This window comes from Rhineura floridana, chromosome 5 (genome assembly GCF_030035675.1).
Source record: "Rhineura floridana isolate rRhiFlo1 chromosome 5, rRhiFlo1.hap2, whole genome shotgun sequence".
Taxonomy (NCBI): domain Eukaryota; kingdom Metazoa; phylum Chordata; class Lepidosauria; order Squamata; family Rhineuridae; genus Rhineura; species Rhineura floridana.
This window is the reverse complement of record NC_084484.1, coordinates 104,587,762-104,607,525: the sequence shown is the minus strand read 5'-3', so window position 1 is coordinate 104,607,525 and position 19,764 is coordinate 104,587,762. Positions and strand designations below refer to the sequence as shown.

The 19,764-nt window shown below is 39.8% G+C and overlaps 1 protein-coding gene across 8 annotated transcripts in view; it reads left to right on the top strand.

Moving 5' to 3' along the window:
* The window catches only part of USP16 (ubiquitin specific peptidase 16), a 38,922-nt gene that overhangs the window by 696 nt on the left and 18,462 nt on the right, over positions 1-19,764 (top strand). For 5 of the 8 annotated variants that reach the window (XM_061627858.1, XM_061627856.1, XM_061627861.1 and 2 more), the window contains exons 2-9: positions 3,103-3,205; positions 4,372-4,553; positions 5,017-5,120; positions 13,856-13,959; positions 15,346-15,530; positions 16,253-16,348; positions 17,109-17,239; positions 18,203-18,290. In XM_061627858.1, coding sequence (XP_061483842.1) covers positions 3,145-3,205; positions 4,372-4,553; positions 5,017-5,120; positions 13,856-13,959; positions 15,346-15,530; positions 16,253-16,348; positions 17,109-17,239; positions 18,203-18,290 — 951 coding nt within the window. In that variant the 5' untranslated portion in view covers positions 3,103-3,144. Of the gene's footprint in view, positions 1-53; positions 297-1,709; positions 1,765-3,102; positions 3,206-4,371; positions 4,554-5,016; positions 5,121-13,855; positions 13,960-15,345; positions 15,531-16,252; positions 16,349-17,108; positions 17,240-18,202; positions 18,291-19,764 lie in introns of those variants that run through there. The other 3 variants (XM_061627857.1, XM_061627859.1, XM_061627860.1) reach the window with 2 other exon arrangements.

Below are 19,764 nucleotides of genomic sequence, written 5' to 3'. Positions count from 1 at the left end.
TGCCGGCGCCCATCTAAGAGCTCGTAGCTGGAGAGAGGGAGGTAGCAAGCAGTGCCAGTTCTGTCAGGTCTTCTTGGAGAGGCAAACCGTTCTGTTCCTCTACCCTCGAACTGCCAACTTCTTAATGGTTGTTACACCCGTGTGGGAAGGGAGAAGTGCTTAGGGCTACCAAGAGGGTTTAAGTGATTGTACGCAAACACTAGGTCGGTCAGGGGAACGCAGCACTTGGGTTTGATTAAGCAAAGTTGCCACCTCTCTTTCTGGTCTTGGTCACAGAACATGCAGAAGTTTGGCAGGTAATTTTTTTCTGCTGGCATGAAGATAAAAAGTTAAGGGAAATATTTCCACCTGTCTCAAGTTCTGCGTGCAGGCTGCTGCTAAAAGCACAAAAGACCAGCTACTCATTCCCATGGATTTATTTTATTTATGTGCTGTTGTTTTAAACTGTTTTTATATTTATAATTGCTTTTATGTGTGCAATTGTTTTGGCTGTTTTTATATATGTAATTATTTTGTATATGTTATAGTGTTGTAAATCACTTCAGGATCCTCATGGGAGGTGATTCACTAATAATAACAACAATAACAATAATTAGTAGTAGTAGTAGAGTAAGACTACCCTGTAGAAAAACAGGTGCGTTTCCCCCACCTTTGGGATCCCAGTTACTAATAATTTGGTGAACCTAAGGAAATGGAAATAAGTCCGAGAACAATCGATGAATGGTTCCTTGTCTTTAGCCATGACCTTAAATTCAAAATATTAAGACCTTCCTGTTTTTTAACTCCTGTATTCTTTTTACTAAAAAAAGAGTTAAAAGTAACAGGAATATGGATTTCTGTGAGCATCACAGCAAAAGAGACTGCTTTCCCCCTTCCAAGGGTGCTGTAGTGTATTCCACTCTGGAGATTATGGCGACTAGTACTATAGAAAACTGAGTAAAGAACTCTGGGAACTCAGAGTTCACTAAACTTGTTCCTATTGGAAGGAGAAACCAGAGTATGTAGTACTATTCTGACAACATATTGAAAGATATTATGGCAATCACTTTTGAATAATCTCTACAGAAATACAATCACAGAGGAGGAGGTGACAGAGACATTGTCTTTTCCTTTATCAATAGTTTTTCATCATAATATCAATATATTTTTAAATATTGATATTCTTTCAAAATATCAATATTTTCTTTTAAAATTCTGAAAGGAAACACTGATATTTTGAAAGAAAATATTCATATTAATATCAATATTTTTGGGAAGGGAAAACATTGGAACGGTGAAGCAGTGGATAGTGGACAAAGAACGATATCAAATCGATACTACCTGTTAGGTTGATAGAATGCTTTCAAAGCGGTACTGGATCCCATCCCTACTGTACAGGCAGTCTAGAGACTGGAATCTAAGTGAATTTATGTTGGTGCTCCTTCCTAGAAACCATATACACGTTCCTTTTTTATTGCCATTACATAAAAAAATCAACAACCCAAGATTAGGATCCATAAACTACTATAGGTATAGCCAGGGGATCTCTGTTGTTCAAATTATTTTAAACAATAGTCAAAAGATTTTCCAAAGTAGTTTGCCATATGGCCTGGCTACTGCTAGTCAAGAAATACAAGTGCGTCCCCCCATTGGTGTTTCTTTAGATACTTGCCAAATCCGAATTAGAATGTAGGTTCTGTATAATACAGGCTAACCTGTCATTTGCCCAGGGGAAACAACACCAGAAGCAAAATACATACCAACATCTAGGAGCATAAGATAAAGGTAACAACAAGTCAAGCCAATCACAATCTGAAGTATTGAGTATATTGTACTAGCAAACAAGCTTGTTTCCATATATTTTCTGTTGCAAAATGTTATACATTTCTGAGTGTTCCCAAGAAAGCAGAGAGTACACTTGAAAATATATAAACCCATACCCTTATACTGTAGCATTTTGTGGTTTAGTTTGGGAGATCCCATCAGACTAGATTAACCTGTTGTACTAGAACATGGCACTAACTTCATATTCAGCTCTCTGAAATATTACTGGCAATACTTGCATTGATGCAGTTTTATTACTTGTGTGTCCTACTTTCCCTCTGAGAAGCTCAAGATGATATATTTGGGACTATCCCACATTGTCCTTGCAACAACACTGTTGCCATGCTGAGAGATAGTGACTTCCCCATGGCCATCCAGAGAGCTTTATGGTTAAGGAGGGATTTAAACTCAAGATCTTTGTAGTCCAACACTATCTATTATATCATATGGGTGTTCTTATTGAGTTGTGGCCTTCCTGTTCACATTCGGGTGATCAAATCTTAGTGTCAGGCATCCACTTTACTCCTGTCTTTGCAAGAGCCAGGAATCTGTAGTTCACCATAGCTTCCACTTATGTCCAAACATTAAACTGGTTGCTTCTAAACAAGATTGGATACTGAAGTCAACTTTACAACATGGTGAGCAAACAAGCCAGGAAATCATAGTTTCCTGGTTCAGATGTAATGGGAAGCTTTCATTAAGTGAGGTTTCCTGATTTGTTTGCATGAAGGGAGAAGCAAAGTGGCTGAATGCAATTGCCTGAAGCTTGTGCATATCTCGGTGTCTTAAATTGAAAATTGGTCATCTAAATGTGACCATTTTTGGTCAGTGGAAGAGTGGAACAAACAGGAATGTGTTAACTCTTCCTGGAGGCAGAGTCAGTAACCTGAAAAAGAGGTTAGTTAATTAGAGGAGTTAACCCATTCCTGTGTGCTCCACTCCCTGCTGACCAGAAGGACACTTCATGGTAAGTTCAATTTTCTGTTTTACTAATGTGCATTTTGATGTTAAACAAATGTGTATACTCTGTAGATTGCTTTCGTGGGATCCGTGTGAACCTTTCAGCTATAGGTTGTACTGGGTTGCACTTTTGCCCCTTCCGACTCTCATTCCCAAGGATTAATAAAAAATACAAGGCAGGAAAAAATGACTGGCAACATAAACCCCATCCCACTTGTTCCATGGCACATAATTATGTTTAGGGTTTTTTCTTCACCTTGAAGAACTGGGTCTTTAATGTACCTGCTTCTAGATTTTTGAAGCGTTGAGAATAAATGATAATATTTCTTGCTCTTTTAGGCCATGCTTGTTTGATGTGAAGTAAATCTGAGGAGCATTAACATGGGAAAGAAACGAACAAAAGGGAAAAACATTCCATTAGATGACTCATCAGATGTACCAGGTATGCTTTATAATTGCAAATATTGTCAATCGTTGAATAGCTCTAAGGAAGAAAGAGTTTATAATAGCTACTTATTTCCTTGGCAGAAATTTAGTCACTTTGAAGGCACTTGCCCTAATGTAAATCAACTCCTGTAGAGTTGATTTATTGATAAACAGCATTGTCCGAATTCATTTTTAATATTAATTCTTAAATTAATCTTAAATGTGCCACCCTGGGATCCTTTGGAAGAAAGGGTGGAATATAAATTTAATAATTATTAATAATCATAATAAATAAATTGGTGATCTCATCTTCAGCATGCTATGAATTTGCCAAAGACTGCACTCCAGGAAAAGGTTTGACCATCCCAGTGAAATTGATAGGAGTTAACATTTAATTTTGTACAAATGCTGTTGACTTCAGTGCCTAGTTTTCTCTGAATTGGGACAAAATGTCTGACCTTTGGCTTGGAACCCTACTGCTCTATGGGTATGGGTATAGTAGCGGTAAGAAGGTTAACAGTCAGGTACCATTATCCTCAATATAAAAATGATGGAATTACTTTCCCTTTTTTGTCTAAACTTTTCTGTATAAAACAATTTGGTTGTGCTTGTTATATCAAATTACTAAATAAATATATACATGTATTTAGATATTAATTAATATTGGAAAGAGGCTTGGGAAAAGAGGAAAAATTAAGACCATCTAGGAAAGAAGGTAATGAGTCTGCCTTTTATAAGTTCATGCACCTAAAAAAAGTAGATGCCTTTCTTTAAGAAAAATGTTTTAAGAACAAATAAAACAAGGTCTTGCTCAAGTGGAAGCATGAGATCTATATAACATTTTATATAACGTTGCACAAACTCTACTGGAAGCTTTTGTAGAACAGCACAAGCACCTGTTTTTCTTCTACTCACAGTTCTTTGGATATGCTCCTTAGGAATTTGTTCGTTTATCACGTCTGTGTCTCATTTTCCTCCAAGGAGGTTATATATGCCACACTAACCACACTAACAATGCGAGTTGTCTCATTTTGTTCTCACAACAGCCCTGGAGAGGTAGGTTAGACTGAGGGACAAGCAGAGACTGGAGTTAAGGTATCCACTCCTACACCACATGGGTTCTAAAGATTGTCTCTTAACCCCCTTTAACAGTGGGTTTGCATTGTTTAAACTTCCTAATAGAACATGTGTGTAAGCACCTTCGCAAAGGATTGGAACAAGGTCACCTGAAAAAGGTATTGCAGAATATAGACTGGAACTCCTGCCAGGATTGCCGGACACCAGACAGTGAGACACATGAGAAAACTGAAGAGGAAGCAGAAGACAGACCTTCCATATGGTTATGTCTAAAATGTGGCCACACGGTATCTCTTTTTTCCTATAATATTCATACTAGATTGGAAAGTATATAATTGCTTTGTTTCATTAGCACTGACAGTCGTTATTCCTTATGGTAGTTGTAATCCAAATATTTTAATTTCGTCATAATACAGCTTGCTATTTTTGTTAAATACCTGAAAATTGGTATATAGGCATATGGGAACCTTCAGACCCAAGCATCACACAGAGAGCATCTGCTTTTTATCATTTCAGATTATCTTGTCCCTACATTGAACGTTAGCAATTTTCTTGGCTGGACGTCAAGCAAATATGAAATTGCTTGTGAAATGTGAAATGCATTGCAACTATTTCAAAGTCTCACTTAAAGCAATTTAGTTATTAAACTAAATTGCTTTAAGTGAGACTTTGAAATAGTTTAATAAAAATTATTAAAGTTTTTGTTTTGACTTACAGCTTTTTTCTTATTTGTGGCTGTTGCTGTTACAGGGCTGTGGCAGAAATTCTCAAGAACAACATGCTTTAAAGCATTATGAAACACCAAGATCAGAACCTCACTGTTTGGTTCTCAGTTTGGACAACTGGAGCGTGTGGTCAGTCTGTCAATTTTCCAGTTGGAAGCATACATATTTTTCATGATTATGTAATCTTTTGGGCTGTATACCTGAATTCATTTTATTTATCGATTCTGTCATGCTTTGGTTGACTATGTAGTTTGTTCTCTTTGTCCTGTATGGAGGGTCCTCTTGTACCTTCTATTGTAGAAAAGCCGTTATGGGGACTCTTATGCCATTGATAACTCTGAATATGTCCCAGCACACATGGAGTGCAATTAAAAAAAAAGTAAGTCCAGACTTCCTACAGTGGTGAGAAAAAGTTTGTGAACCCTAACGATAATTATGGAAATTCCATATTATCCAGTGGGCACCAAGACACTGCCAAGTGGGTATTGTCTTCCTCATACTTGAGGCAGGAAAGAGTTAACACTACAAGGGACTCTCACTTTAGCCCTTCCCACGGAGTGACAGTTCGTTTGCCTGCCTGGCTTGAGCAGTACTGTTTTCATCTTCCTCTTCAGTCTGGCTGGCTTATATCCTTTCTTAGAATCCCAAATCTGTACCTACTGTTGTTGATTTATTGTGTCTGAGTTCCTTTCTGAGTGGTGTGTGTTTGAGTGTCATTTACAGTTTTTCCAAATGAATTGTGTGCGTGGCTGATTGACTGTTAAGTATCCGTTATGTCCATTGGTCAGTTTATTATATTGTTAGATTGAGTGCCCTCAGCATTTGATACCTTGAGTTAATTACCTAGATAATTAGCTGAGGTGTTCAAATTAATTTCATTTTATCTAATGAATTCTGTGTATTGATTCAGCTGTGACCAAGACGACTTTTCTGAAAAGGAAAAAAATTGCTAGCTGCGAAATGCCTAAGGAGCACTTAAAAAATAACATCAGTATAGAAGGCGGCAAGAGTGGTTGGTGCGGTTGCGCCTTCAGCCCGCTCATAGAAAAAGATGCTGGTTAAATCAACAAACAGCCTCATAGCGTATGGCCCATCCACTCTTGCGGTAGCACAGAGAGACGCTAGGAATCGGCAGCTAAGCACTGTTAACCCTGTAACCAATGCAGCAGCAGAGCAATCAGAGAGGAAGCACATTGCCAAAACCAAAAATGAAGCAATGCAGTGGCACAACTATCCGGGACAATTTATGCTGCTAAAAATAATGAGAGTATTAATGAAGCAGTCTTACTAACGTTGCAGTGCAGAAGGCTGCCATTTGAGCAACAGAAAACAGCCTCACAGGCAGCGGGTAGCCCATTAACTCTTGCGGTAGCACAGAGAGGGCCAGAAACATGCACAAAAGCTTTACAACCCCTGCAAGCGATGTGGTAGCAGAGCAATCAGGGAGGGAAAATACCGCCAAAACGAAGGACAAAAATAAAAATGCAGTTTTACCAACATTATTAGAAGTGCAGAAGAGCAGCTTATGTGGGAGAGCAAAGCCAGCAGTGGGTGGCAACAAAAGATGAGGATGAAAGGGCTCCAGATCCTTTGGTCGTTTTCAGCTCAAATTCAGAGGAAGAAGAGTGCACTAGGGTAACTTCCACAGACCTGTTTAGATACGGTGTCATTGTGTAATCCTGCTACCTCTGGTCAAAAACGGCAGCAAAAGCATAGAGATTAAACACACACAGTTAATTTGCTTTCTGCTGCCATCTCCAGTTTCAGTCAAGAAACTCAGCAGGTAGAATCTTTTCATTTAAGTCCTGCTGCATTAAATCACATTAGTAGAGCCCTGATTAGTGATATTTCTGCAGAACTAGCCAGTCTTTTCAAGTAGCACCTGCACAAATGCAACAAGTTACACAGTCACACCCTGCACCAGTGAATAATCACTTACCTTCCAACACATTGCAGCACAGTGTTCATTTGAGTCAGCTAAACAATGCTGCTAATGAGCAGCAGGGGCAACAGAGAACATGTGACAGTGTTTAACCAGACCCACATGATGTGTCCAGAGGTAGAGCACTGAGGCTGATGGTACAGAGATTTGGCAGACAACCCACTGAGACGCAACACGATGATTCAGTTGTCTCTGAAGAAGGATATAGATGGTTCACAGGTGGAAGAGCAGTCCACCCTGATGCCTTTCCATAAAGGATGGCAAAGTCAATTTCTGATGTCTTATGTAATTGTAAATTAACTGTTTGGTCTGAATAATCCTGCTGTGTTCCCTCAATAGTCTTGGGTAGTCCCATGGCAATGACTGGGCAGCAACTAATGGCCATTACAAAGGCAGCTGACTTGCTGGAGAGGAGGAAGACACACTATATGAGGGAAGCATGGCCTGGATGCCCTGGTCAGTTGAAGTGCATTAATTCAGCTTGGCAAACTGCAATGAAGCATGCAGATGAGCTGCTTTCAAATGCGCAGCGCCCACCTCAAACGCAAGTACTAGGGGCTGCTTCATGTGCATTATCTGCATCAAGTGATGAATTTGTGGGCACAAGCATCAAAGACACTTAATTCAAAACAAAACAAAACTGGTCTCGACAAAGAAAATGCAGGGAACACAGGGGCTATATGTGCTTATTGGCCTATATTCAGATCAAGTGAGCAGGACACTTAGTCCATGTGGTTATCTGATCTGCATCTGTTTTAGCAGCAGATAAGATCAGTTTGGCTGAAAGATGTTAAATCTCTCACTTGCTGAGATACAGTGGCTCAAGTGCACTCAACAGGGACATATAGTGACACATTGGGTGCGCTGCAGTTGTCTAATTCACAGTGTGTAGTTTCTCAGTCCAGCCACAGACAGGCTGATCAACTGCCAAGTCCTGCAAAAACAGTGATGAGGATGATTAAAAAATGAATAAATAAAATAAATTAGTCAGACGCACAGTCAGATTACGAGAAAGCCATGTCATAGGCACACTTCCTCTTCAGATGAGGAGGGTGTTAAGTTCCCAGACTTGCAAGCAATTCCAGTGGGCTATGGGCCAGAGTTCAGAGTGACATCACAGGTTGCTACACAGCCAGATGCTGCTATGAACACTGATTCTCTTGATCCTCGTGACACCAGATATTGAGGAGGGAAAGTAATTTCCTGGTATAGATTGAAAAGAAAGTATTTCACACTCTGTTAACGATGAACTTTTATTCATTTGTTTTTGTAGAATGTTAGCAGCATTGGATCATTCAAAGCACAGATGTTCCAAAAGAACCTAGTACTAATCACAAGGTATTTCAGTCTAGCTCCTAAGTAAAAGACTTAGATTGAAGGCGTAGCACTTCTTCAGACTAAAAGACTAATGGTTTTGGCAAATAGATACTATTCTACAGACCCAGACTTTATGTATAAACTCTTGACTATTAGCAATTTGCCAGTGCTTATTTTAGTGGCCAAAGCTAATCTTCTAATTAGACATGACTGGATGCATGAAGTGCATCCTACTGCTCAGTAACAGTCTTCAGTTCAGTTTTGAGCCTCATGCTATTCCACAGCAACATCTTACTACTTACAATTCCACTACAGTGCCACAGTTGCCAAGTACTGTATATGGGGCCAATTTGGGCGCTTCCACATCAGGATGTGAAGAATTACTGGGTTCCAGCCTCCACATTCAATAATCAGAAGCTGCAGTCAGCCTTTCAAAGGCAGAGAGCTGTCACTGCACTCTGCTGGACAGTCCGTTTCATTATTATCATCAGCTTTTGCTGGCTCAGTAAAATATTAGATAAGTTGTGATTAGGTATGGTATGTTCTGAATGTAGAAAGAAGTAATGACATGGTCTCTAATAAATCATGGCCTACACCTGTTTATAAGGCCACAACAGCCTTGGACACAATGTACCAGGTGTGAAGTCCAACCCTTCTACTTCTCAGGGGTGTTTGCTGCTCTTGATACAAGTCTCAAGGATAGACTATTTCTGTTCTGTCTCTGTCTCAGAAACTGGTCAGATCAGAGTGGCAAGATGCTAATGCATTTTTTCTTGTGTGGCAGACTGCCTTGATGGTCATTATTAGCTCCATGAACGTTGAGTCCCTCAGCGAGAGGAAAATAACATGAAAATGATAACGATGATCATGAGGATTATAGCAACATATAATAAGGGGATGCTACTTAGTAATTATGGGGTTGTCACATCGGTCATTCAGGAGTGGGTCATAAGATCCAGCTACGAGGGTCAACATATTTTTTAGTCCTAAAAGCCAATTTGTGGTTATTTGGACCCAAGAATGTTCATATGGTGCTGGAGAGTTATAAGACATGTCTGTGGAGACTAAGTTTTTCCCCTCACCACACCAGAACATTAGCTCTTTGGGATAAGTCTGCTAGTTCCTCATTGCGCCAGAGGCATATACATAAGTAAATATCAGTTACCTCATGAGCGTCATGAGAATGTGAAGGTTATTTCTAGCAGATAGCCCTGGAAAGTTTTTGTTTGAAAGTATTTTCCAAGAGTAGCAGCACATAGCACAAGTTTGCTCTCCTGGAGAGCTGCAGTCCTTAACAGCTGAAGGAATGGATAATTACATATATCTTATCAATTCTTGAGGTGTTTAAGGGTCCCCTATAGAATGACCTTAACAATAATGATTAAATACAACAAATAAATAGAATATAGATTGTTTTTGTTTCAAGAGTTTCCAGGGGGCTTCAGCCATATCTTCTGCAACAACATACTATTATTTTACTAGTGGGTTCAGTTCATTAGCTAAGGAACTGTTGGAGTGGTATTGATGTTCAGTTTATTGCCTGCCCTTCGCCACCAGGTCCCAGGGCAGCATAAAACAGTTTATATATTAATATTACAAATATTAGTTTATAGATTAAATTATTTGTTGGATCAAAGTAACCTTTGGTGGGGATTAGTACTCTGCACAACTTGGCTAAGGTTCACACATATGCAGTTCTGTTTCGTTTCCTCCTTCGAGAAAGATCAGTAGCAAATTTAATGCATATTTACTAAGTTAACTTGTCTTTATTCTTTGTCTTCAACAGGTAGATAGTTTTTATATAGTTTTTTGAGAATGGGCCACAGAATCAAAGACAAACACAAGATCCTTATACGATCCTTAATTCACTGTAAATTGAGGCTACCGGGCCTTCTGTTGTTCCTTTGTGTTCATTTAAACAGAAGTGTACATTTGCAGATTATTGGCACTCAGCAGGTTCACATAGCATGCCAATATTTGAGGGATTGCTGTGCAGGTATGAGAAGTTTCACCTAGTCGGAGATTTCCTGGCTGCTGTCAAAACATGCAGGAGGTTTGGTTACATAAATTACCAGGTGTCCATTAGTGAGTTCCTCTTAGCTGGAGCTTCTCTGGCTGCTTCCAAAGCATTCAGGGGGTCACCTTACTCTGCACCTGGTATCATGGCACATTTAACAGGAGCAGCAGCTGCTTATGCAGCACATACGACAAAGGTTCCTCTACAAGAGGTTTGTCGGGCCGCCACTTGGGCAAACCCGGATATAGTAGGGCCCCACTTTACAGCGCTTCGCTGTACAGCGATTCACTAATGCGGCGGCTTTCAATTAGGGAAAGTCCCCACATTAAGGCGCTTGTTCCGCTTTTATGGTGGTTTTTTCTCATCGCGTGCCATTTTGACGGCATTTTCGTGCGACGCACCCCATTATCATCAATGGGTTCCACTTTACGGCGATTTCCGCTTTACGACAGTAGTCCGGAACTGAACCTGCCCTACAAGCGGGGCCCGCCTGTACATTTATCAAGTAATATAAGATGGGTGTTATGCATCTGCGGAGGCAGCTTTTGGTAGGAAAGTTATCCAGCAGGTGCTGAAAAATCATTAACCACTTATGGCCCACCCATACAATAGGTTAGCTTTGGAACATCCCACTTGGGGGTGTCCTGGTGCCCACTGGAGAAGGAACTGTTTTACTCACCAGAAAGGTGCTTCTCTGGGGGCACCAGGACACCACCAAGGTCCACCCTGGGATGAAACATGAGGAAGAATAACACAAGGAAAATTGAAGGGTCATGGAACTGATCTAGAAGTTTGCAAGTTCATGTTTTATGTTGGTTTCATCAAATGCAATGTTATTTTGAGTTATGTTAGTGTTGTAAGTGTTAATACTTTTAAGCTTGGCCAGATAGCGAACTGTCACTCCATGGGAGGGGCTAAGGTAACAGTCCCTTGGAATGTTAACTCTTTCCTGCCTCAAGTACCAGGAAGACAATACCCACTTGGTGCCCCCAGAGAAAACACCCTTCTGGTGAGGAAAACTGTTCCATTTTACCATGATAGCCTTCGTGAATCAAAACCAGTCCTTTTCTAAATACCCAACAGGATTATCTTAACCAATGCTGTGTCTTGTGAAATAAAACGAAGTGAAAATTAGGCAAACAATGACTACATAAGAGTCGGGGTAGGTGGAAAAGTAAGTGTACCTCGGTTGCATCAGCTCAGTTATAGGGAATAATTAGAATCAGGTGCTTAAGTAATTAGGTAGGTTTGCAGGGGTGAGTTTGGGAGGCCCCACCCCATAAAAGGTTCAGAAACTTTGTGAGTTTGGTCTTCATCATGCTGTTGTGTGGAAAGATGTCATGCCACGATCAAAAGATATCTCTGAGGACCTCAGAAAAGGAGTTATTGCTGCTCATCAGTTTAGAAAGGGTTACAAAACCATTTCTAAGGATTTGGAGCTCCACCAATCCACTGTCAGACAGAAAGTTTACAAATGGAGAAGGTTCAAGACCACAGTCACTCTACTGAGGAGCTGTCATCCTATTAAAATCTCTCCTGGAACAAACTGGCAGATCATCCAGGAAGGCACAAAGAACCCCAGAGTAACATCCAAGGATCTGCAAGCCACTCTTGCCTTGGCTAATGTGAGTGTTCATGACTGAATGATCAGGAAAAGACTGAACAAGAATGGTGTTCATGAGAGGAGAGACAGGAGGAGACCACTGTTCTCTAAAAATAACATTGCTGCCTGTTTGACGCTTGCTAAAGATCACATAGATGATTCCCAAGACATCTGGACCATGTTCTCTGGATAGACAAGTCAAAGGTAGAACATTTTGGCCTCAACAAGAAATGTTATGTTAGGCAAAAAATAAACATGTGAGATTGAACAGTAGAACCTCATCCCAACTCAAGCATGGTGGTGGGAATGTGAAGGTTTGAGCCTGCTTTGCTGCCTCAGGACCTGGACAGCTTGCCATAATTGACACAACCATGAATTTTACAGTGTATCAGAAAATTCTAGAAGAGAATGCCAGGCTATCCATCCAAGAGCTGAAACTGAACTGAAAGTGGGTCATGCAGCACAACAGTGGTCCTAAATACACAAGCAGATTTACCAAAGAATAGCTGCGGAAGAAGAAATTCTGTGTTTTAGAATGGCCTAGTCCAGCCTTTCCCAACTAGTGGGCCACCAGATGTTGTTGGACCACAGCTCCCATCAGCCTCAGCCAGCATTGCCTATGGTCAGGAAAGATGGGAATTGTGGTCCAACAACATCTGGTGGTCCACTAGTTGGGAAACGCTGGCCTAGTCAAAGTCTGGACCTAAACCCCATCGAAATACTGTGGCAGGACCTGAAGCAAGCTGTTCATGCAAGGAAACCCTCAAATGTCACTGTGTTGGAGCAGCTCTGTAAGGAGGAATGGGCTACCATTCCTCAAAACCAATGTGAGAGACTGACCAACAATTACAGGAAACGCTTACCTAAAGTCATTGCTGCTCAAGGGGGTCCCACCAGGTAATAAATCCAAAGGTTCACATACTTTTCCACACACGGATATTAACTGTTGAATCAGTTGTGGATGCATGAATACTGAGAACACATCATGATTGTGTGTCATTTGTTTAATCAGGTTATTTGTTGGTCTTTATCTAGGATTATGGGGTTAGATTAAGATCTATTAACATTTTAGGTTGAAAATATGTGACAGTCCTAAGAGATTCACAAACTTTTTCTCACTGCTGTATGTCTTGTTTATTCAAAGCATTCTGCTGTGTACTTTGATCCAATTTATTGGCCTAGGGCTTGAGGGAAGCTACTTTTTATGAATTGCATACACTTCATTTTTAATGGGTGTCTCTTGCTACAATCATGAAATCCAGCTTCAGTGGGATCAAGTGAAAGAGAATGACCTGTTCTGACATATTAAAATTAATACTGCATATTAGTACCTAAGTTCTTGGATTGAGACACTGATTACTGACATTATATTAAGCCCCAAGTACAAATATTCAGATTTTCAGTGGTGGCAACATGTTTTTTGTAAATGCTATTTTTTTAGAGGCTTCACTGCTTTAGTGATTCCCCTCACACCAAATCTTATCATAGTACCTGTTTAGTAAATTTTTTCAAAAAGCTCTTTTGCAAACAAAAAACAGCAATTAAGGATTAAATAATACACAATACGTGGTAATGATAAAGTGCTAAGACTGCGTTAATCGTATATTGGCTTACTAGGAAATTGTGAGGTTCAGTGAGAGTTCTAAGTAAACATGCTTAGAATTTGCTGGCAAATTAGTTCTAATTACTGGAGTTTTAAAATATATCTAGTCTTTTGTTGTTGTTGTTAACTTTGCCTACTGTGCACAGTTATTGGTCATAGGCAACAAGTTCTAATATTTTAACATCTGGACATCTTGCAGTAAAGAACTGTAAAGAAGGAAACCCTGGCTTCTGCTCTTTAAAGCTCTGATAACTAGTTCTATTTCATATCATATGTGAATATAACTTGATTTATAATGTATGTACACTGTATTTTTATGCCAGACTGTTTGGCCTTTGGGTGGTTTTTTATTGATCTTCTTTGGTCATTTCTATGGACACAGGTGCTATTTATGTGACAATGAGGTCCCATACAACAGTTCTACACAATTGGGCCAAGTGGTGGATTATGTTAGAAAGCAAGCACGTGTGAATATAGAGAATACAGGTAAGTTCTGAGAGCATTAGTATGTGCTTACTTGTGAGTAAATGATTAGTCACTTAGCACTTTAACAAACTGCAGTCAACTGGTTTAGAAATTGGGATTTTTGTTCAATGCCACCTTCCAGACTAAAATGTGTTAGAAATACCAATTTTCTTTTGTTAACTGTATCAATGAATAGGCTATGGGAATTATCTGCATTTGAGTTAATAGTGACTAACATCCTGCGCTTGAATTTATGGTGGCCAATTTCGTAGCCTCAGCAATAGCAGTGCATCAGGCACATAAAATCCTTTACCCCAAGTCATTGGATGAGAGCTAATGTTGTGCCACCAGATGTGATAGGACTTCACCTTCCTCTCACCCCTTCTGCACCCCTAGTCAGTTTGGGTCTTCCCCAGTTCTCCAGAGCAGTTTTTTTTTAGTGTGCGGGGGGGGGGGAGAGGAAGGGGAAGTCCTATTTGCATAAGTGAGATGCCACAAGTAGATATCGCCCTTTGTCTTTTCAAATTAATGTATTTATTGGCTCACCTCTGAGCATGTTTAATATAGTAAAGGACTTCCAGGATTCTTTCTCTCCTCCAACCCCACTCTCTGATGCAAGTGTTTAAAATGATGGCAGGTTGTAAACCCCATTTGATATGTCTTATGAATGTAGTCTGTTTTCTTCTCAGCAGGATATCGGGTATATTTCATGTTAAGATATGAAACCACATACAGTGAATTTCCATTGTTTTTAGTAATAAAAGGAGAAGAATTTCATACGCTTATAGATGTATTAATGTTTTTTATACACAGCTAAAGTTCTCATTAAGATTTAAATGAGAATAATGTATTTATAACTCTTATGCGGTATTAATAATTGAAACCTGATAGATTTTTTTAAGAGGCTGGTTTCTGTTTTTTCCTCCTGTGTTGCCTATAAGGTCTTACGCCTGGATCGTAAACTTTATATATTTATTGAATTTATATCCCACTCATCCTCTCGAAGGACTCCAGGGCAGAAAACACATCAGCAAAACAATTTAACACAACAAAATGCATTCTAAAAACAGTTAAAAATATTCTTTCATCCAGTAATCTCTGGGTTGCCAGGAACAGTCTCCTTCAACAATCAAATGTCTGGGTAAACAAGAATGTTTTCAAATTCCTCCTAAAAATCAATAATGATGGATGAAGACAGGTGCACCTCACTGGGGAGGACACAACTCACAACATGTTGAGTTGTGATTAGGTATCTTTGCATTTGAATTCCCCGTCTTTTATAAGAAACAATTCTTTGTGTTTATCATAATATCTTGTTTTGTCTTGAGTAATATTTGCATTTGCTGCATTCAGTCATCTTTTGATTTATTGTTTTTTAAAACACAAAATAAATTGTTTTTATTTCAGCATTGAAAGATGAAGAAAACAAACTATTGGAAAACAAAAAAATAAAGGACCACCAAAATGAGGAAGTGAAGGAGAAAAAAGAGATCTTGAAGGACAACAAACTTCATTTAAATGGCAATGCAGAAGTGATGGTGAAGGGCCTCAGTAACCTGGGGAATACTTGTTTCTTTAACGCTGTTTTGCAGGTATGATGGAAATTGCTGAGATGAGCAGGTCTTATTGTCTGCGGAGGTTCTTATGAGAGAAGACATTTTCTCAGTTATGTTGGGCCCAGGTTAGGGTTGTATAGGTGGTCACCAGCAACTTGAATCGGGCTCAGAAGAGAATTAGAAACTAGTACAGATGAGCAAGATCTGGCTTAATATATCTTGTGTGCCCAGCTCTTGTCAAGAGGCAGATAGCTGCCTTCTACACCAGAGATTCAGAATAATCTTCAGGACAGTCCCACAGTGAACACTGCAGCTATGTTTCTGGAAAGTTGCCAAGGTGTGAATAATAAAAATAAATGTATGAATATATATTGAGTAACTTACAACATACATAGTGAGAAACAAAAGTACAAATCTTGTCTGGATCATCCTTCCTCTATTTAACAATTCCAAATTTTTATCTTATTTCAAAGTCTAAGCTGCTGACGTTCATACCTACATACATTTGCCTATCTCTGGCGACAAAACCTATTCATGTATTTGTTGCCCAGAATGCTTATAGTATGCCATCAAGAAATGAGGTGGACAAGTAGGAAAATTACGGTGAACAAAGCACATTGTTCTTGCAGCAATCTTCGTTGCTACATTTATTTGAGTAAATGGTGGTCTTAAGGATTTTGAACATAAATAAAGAGTTTTCTGGGTATGACAATGAGTTCTCAAACTTGTTAACTATTGACTGTTTTATTTTTCTACAGAACTTATCACAGACACCAATTTTGAGAGAGCTGCTGAAGGAGGTTAAAATGCCTGACACAACAGTTACAGTTGAGCCACCAGATTTCTCAATAACAGTATGTCGGCTATTGTTTTATGACATATTAAAATTGTTAAGAGGTCTATTTAAGAACGCTTTATCCAAAAGACTATTTTGCAGTTCTGCAGGCCCTTTGGTCAGTCTGGAATCAGGAGATGGCCAGGCAGGCCAGCTGACACAGTGGTTTTCTTTGGATATAATGTTAAACTATGGTTTAGTGCTATGTGAACAAGCCTCAGGCTTATGCTCCCCCCCCCCCCCCCGGCTCTTGTGTACTGATGAGAAGGGTATCAAAGTTTCACTTCATTTTTTAACTAACCGCAGTTGAACATTATGTCAAACCTGGACAAATGCGCTTAGCCTTAACTACAGTTTAGGCAAACAAACCAACTTCAAATGGTGAAAGAGTCACCTCTCTTTCTGGGGCAAGTTTTCTGAAATCGCCACAGTTCTTCAAGCCAGACTCCCATAACATCTCTAGAACTTTTTCACTCAGGTTGTGCAAGCTTCCTCCACCTGGCCTTCCCTCAGTTCTCCTCCCACCTTACAACCCCCTGCCCTATATTCCAAGCCTTTCTCATGGCCCTCTAACCTTCATGACAAGCAGTGTGAAGGAGAGGAGTGGAAATTCCCATTGTCTTTTTGTGAGTGCTGCATCCAATACAGCCTACTATATTTATAAAAATATATATTTTGCTTAGAAGAATCTAGATGTTTTTGTATGTCTCTTCAAATGAATGAATAACTGAATTTCTGCTTAAAATACATGAGCTGGGCTTTCTTCATGTGGTGTTCAGGAACCTCTGATACTTACACTTGATCAGCCAAGACCTCTTACACTAGCGATGTGCCGGTTTCTGACAGAAATGCAAGAGACAAAAAGAGGCACTGTGACCCCTAAAGAACTCTTCGCTCAGGTCTGTAAAAAGTGAGTATCTGCCTGTATAATAATATTAATATTGAAAAAACGTACATAGAACAGTGTATTGCATGGTTTATAGAGAAACTGGACTACTGTTAAGGGATTTTAGCTTATATTTTATCCTGTACTTCATGAGAAATTAACATTATTTTATCAGTACTTGAAGCTGAAAGCAAGCTTCATGTCCACATGTGTCAGTTTCTATCATGATTTGTTTAAACCAGGGGTGGGCAAGAACAAACCTAAGATACAGATTGTGTTTCGCTGGCAGCGAAACAAATTACAACCCCTGGCTTTGATATAATATCAAGCCAATGTTCATGGCTTGTTTGCCCACTGTGATAGCAGGGAGGAGTAAAGCAGCCAAGATCACCACATTCACAGTAAACCAGTAACTGTGGTTTTCCACAACATGCAAACAAGGTCAGTGGTATTTATTTATTTAGACGCACATAGAATTATGCTGTAAATCTCTTAAGAAACTACCTGTTTGATCTTCCTGAAGACTGTCAATATTATATAGGGAACAGTAAAATTAAACATAAAATTTCAACTTTACTAGGATGTTTATTTTATAACATCCTATGACCATCATAAAAAAATTGAAATCTGTTAAAAATGGTGAGACTTTGTCCTTCCATACCAAGTTATTTTTCCGCTGTTTAAAAGTTTCTGTGGAAAACATGTCTTCTAGAACACATGCTTATACCTGCCTTAATATTTTCACTTTAAATCTGTGCAGTAGGGCCCCGCTTTACGGCGTTCCGCTGATGCGGTGGCTTTCAAGCAGGGGAAATTCCCCGTTTTAAAGCCAATTTTGACGTTTTGCGACATTTTGCGTCATTTTTTCACGACGCGGCCCATTATAGTCTATGGGGCCCCGCTTTACGGCGGGGGCCTAGTCCCTAGCCCGCCGTATTAGCGGGGCCCTACTGTATCTGTGTAAATTTGTGTTGTTGTATTTAACAGAGCTATACGGTTTAAAGGTTATCAACAGCAGGACAGCCAGGAACTGCTTCGCTATTTATTAGATGGAATGCGAACAGAAGAAATCCAAGTAGGTATCTAGTAGGCAATGGATGCTATGGCTGCAGCCTAGAACTCCCTGTCCTCTTTGTGCAGAAACAGCTGCGAGGAGAATGGGACAGCCCAGTTCATCCAGTGAGATCTAGGCATCATTGAGTCCTCTTGAAAGCAAAAAAGTGGATTTGGGGTGCCATCCTATGCAAACTTCCTGGCAGTAGTGGACAGCGTGGTGTGGCTGCACTGCTCACTTGACTTCCCTCTGGCTGAGTCAGTGCTTTATACCTGGATGAAGAAGGGGAGGAGGGAGGTCAGCATGGTGCAAATGCGTCTTCCTGAAAGACCATCTTACACCTTATGAAAAATGAAATGAACTGCCTTCAAGTTGATTCCAACTTAAGGTGACCCTACAAATAGGGTTTTCATGGTAAGCGGTATTCAGAGGTGGTTTTACCATTGCCTTCCTCTGAGGCTGGGAGGCAGTGACTGGCCCAAGGTCACCCAGTGAGCTTCATGGCTGTGTGGGGATTCGAACCCTGGTCTCCCAGGTCGTAATCCAATACTCAAACCACTACACCACACTGGCTCTCCTTACTCCTTATATACCCAGCCAGTCACATTGCTCTGCAGGTGACAGCCTCCTGCAGACACCACCTTATCAGGAGTTCTGTTCCACACAGCATATGAAGCGGACCTTTCATGTTGTGGCACCTACCCTTTAGAATTCCCTCTCCTTAAATATTAGACAGGCACCATCTCTGTTATCTTTTCAGTGCCTGTTGAAGACCTTCCTCTTTCAACAAGACTTTTAAAAAGAGACCTTATCCCAGTCTGTGTCTGTTTTGGAATTGTTTTTAAGATGTTTTTAAAGCTATGTTAAAATATGTTTTTAAATATTTTGTTTTTGAGACGTTTTAATATGTTTTTAGTCTGTTGTCCTTTGTTTGCTGCCCTGGGCTTCTTCTGGGAGGAAGGGCAGGAGGAGTTTATTGATGATGATGATGATGATGATAATAAAAAGGATAACATCAGCAAAGCCAATTCAGCACTCCTGCCAGTGTTTTGTTGCTTGCCCTTCCACCTCTCTGTCCCAGTATGCAGTAGCAACTCAACTGGAGGAAGGCCCCGCCATGCTGTCCACTGCTGCTTACTGGGGAAGAAGTCTATCCTTAATTCTAAGTAAACATGCACAGAATTGGGCTGTCACAACTTTTTTCTATTTATCCTTTTATTGAACCTCAGCCTGTGCAGAAAAACACAATCAGAAATGTGAAAAAGATACGTCTCTAAATTATAATAGAGAGTATTTCCCCGTGACGCCTTTTAAAAATTCAGAATTTGCCCACAGGCCCAAAAATATTGGGAATCCCTGCTATGTAATACATATAATATAATTAATCTGTAGAATAGCTATCTGTTTCACTGTTACAGTGGCAATTAAACTTACATTATTTTTAAGCACAGTTTTTTAGCTCTGTACAACATTTAAAATTATACTTAATTTCTAG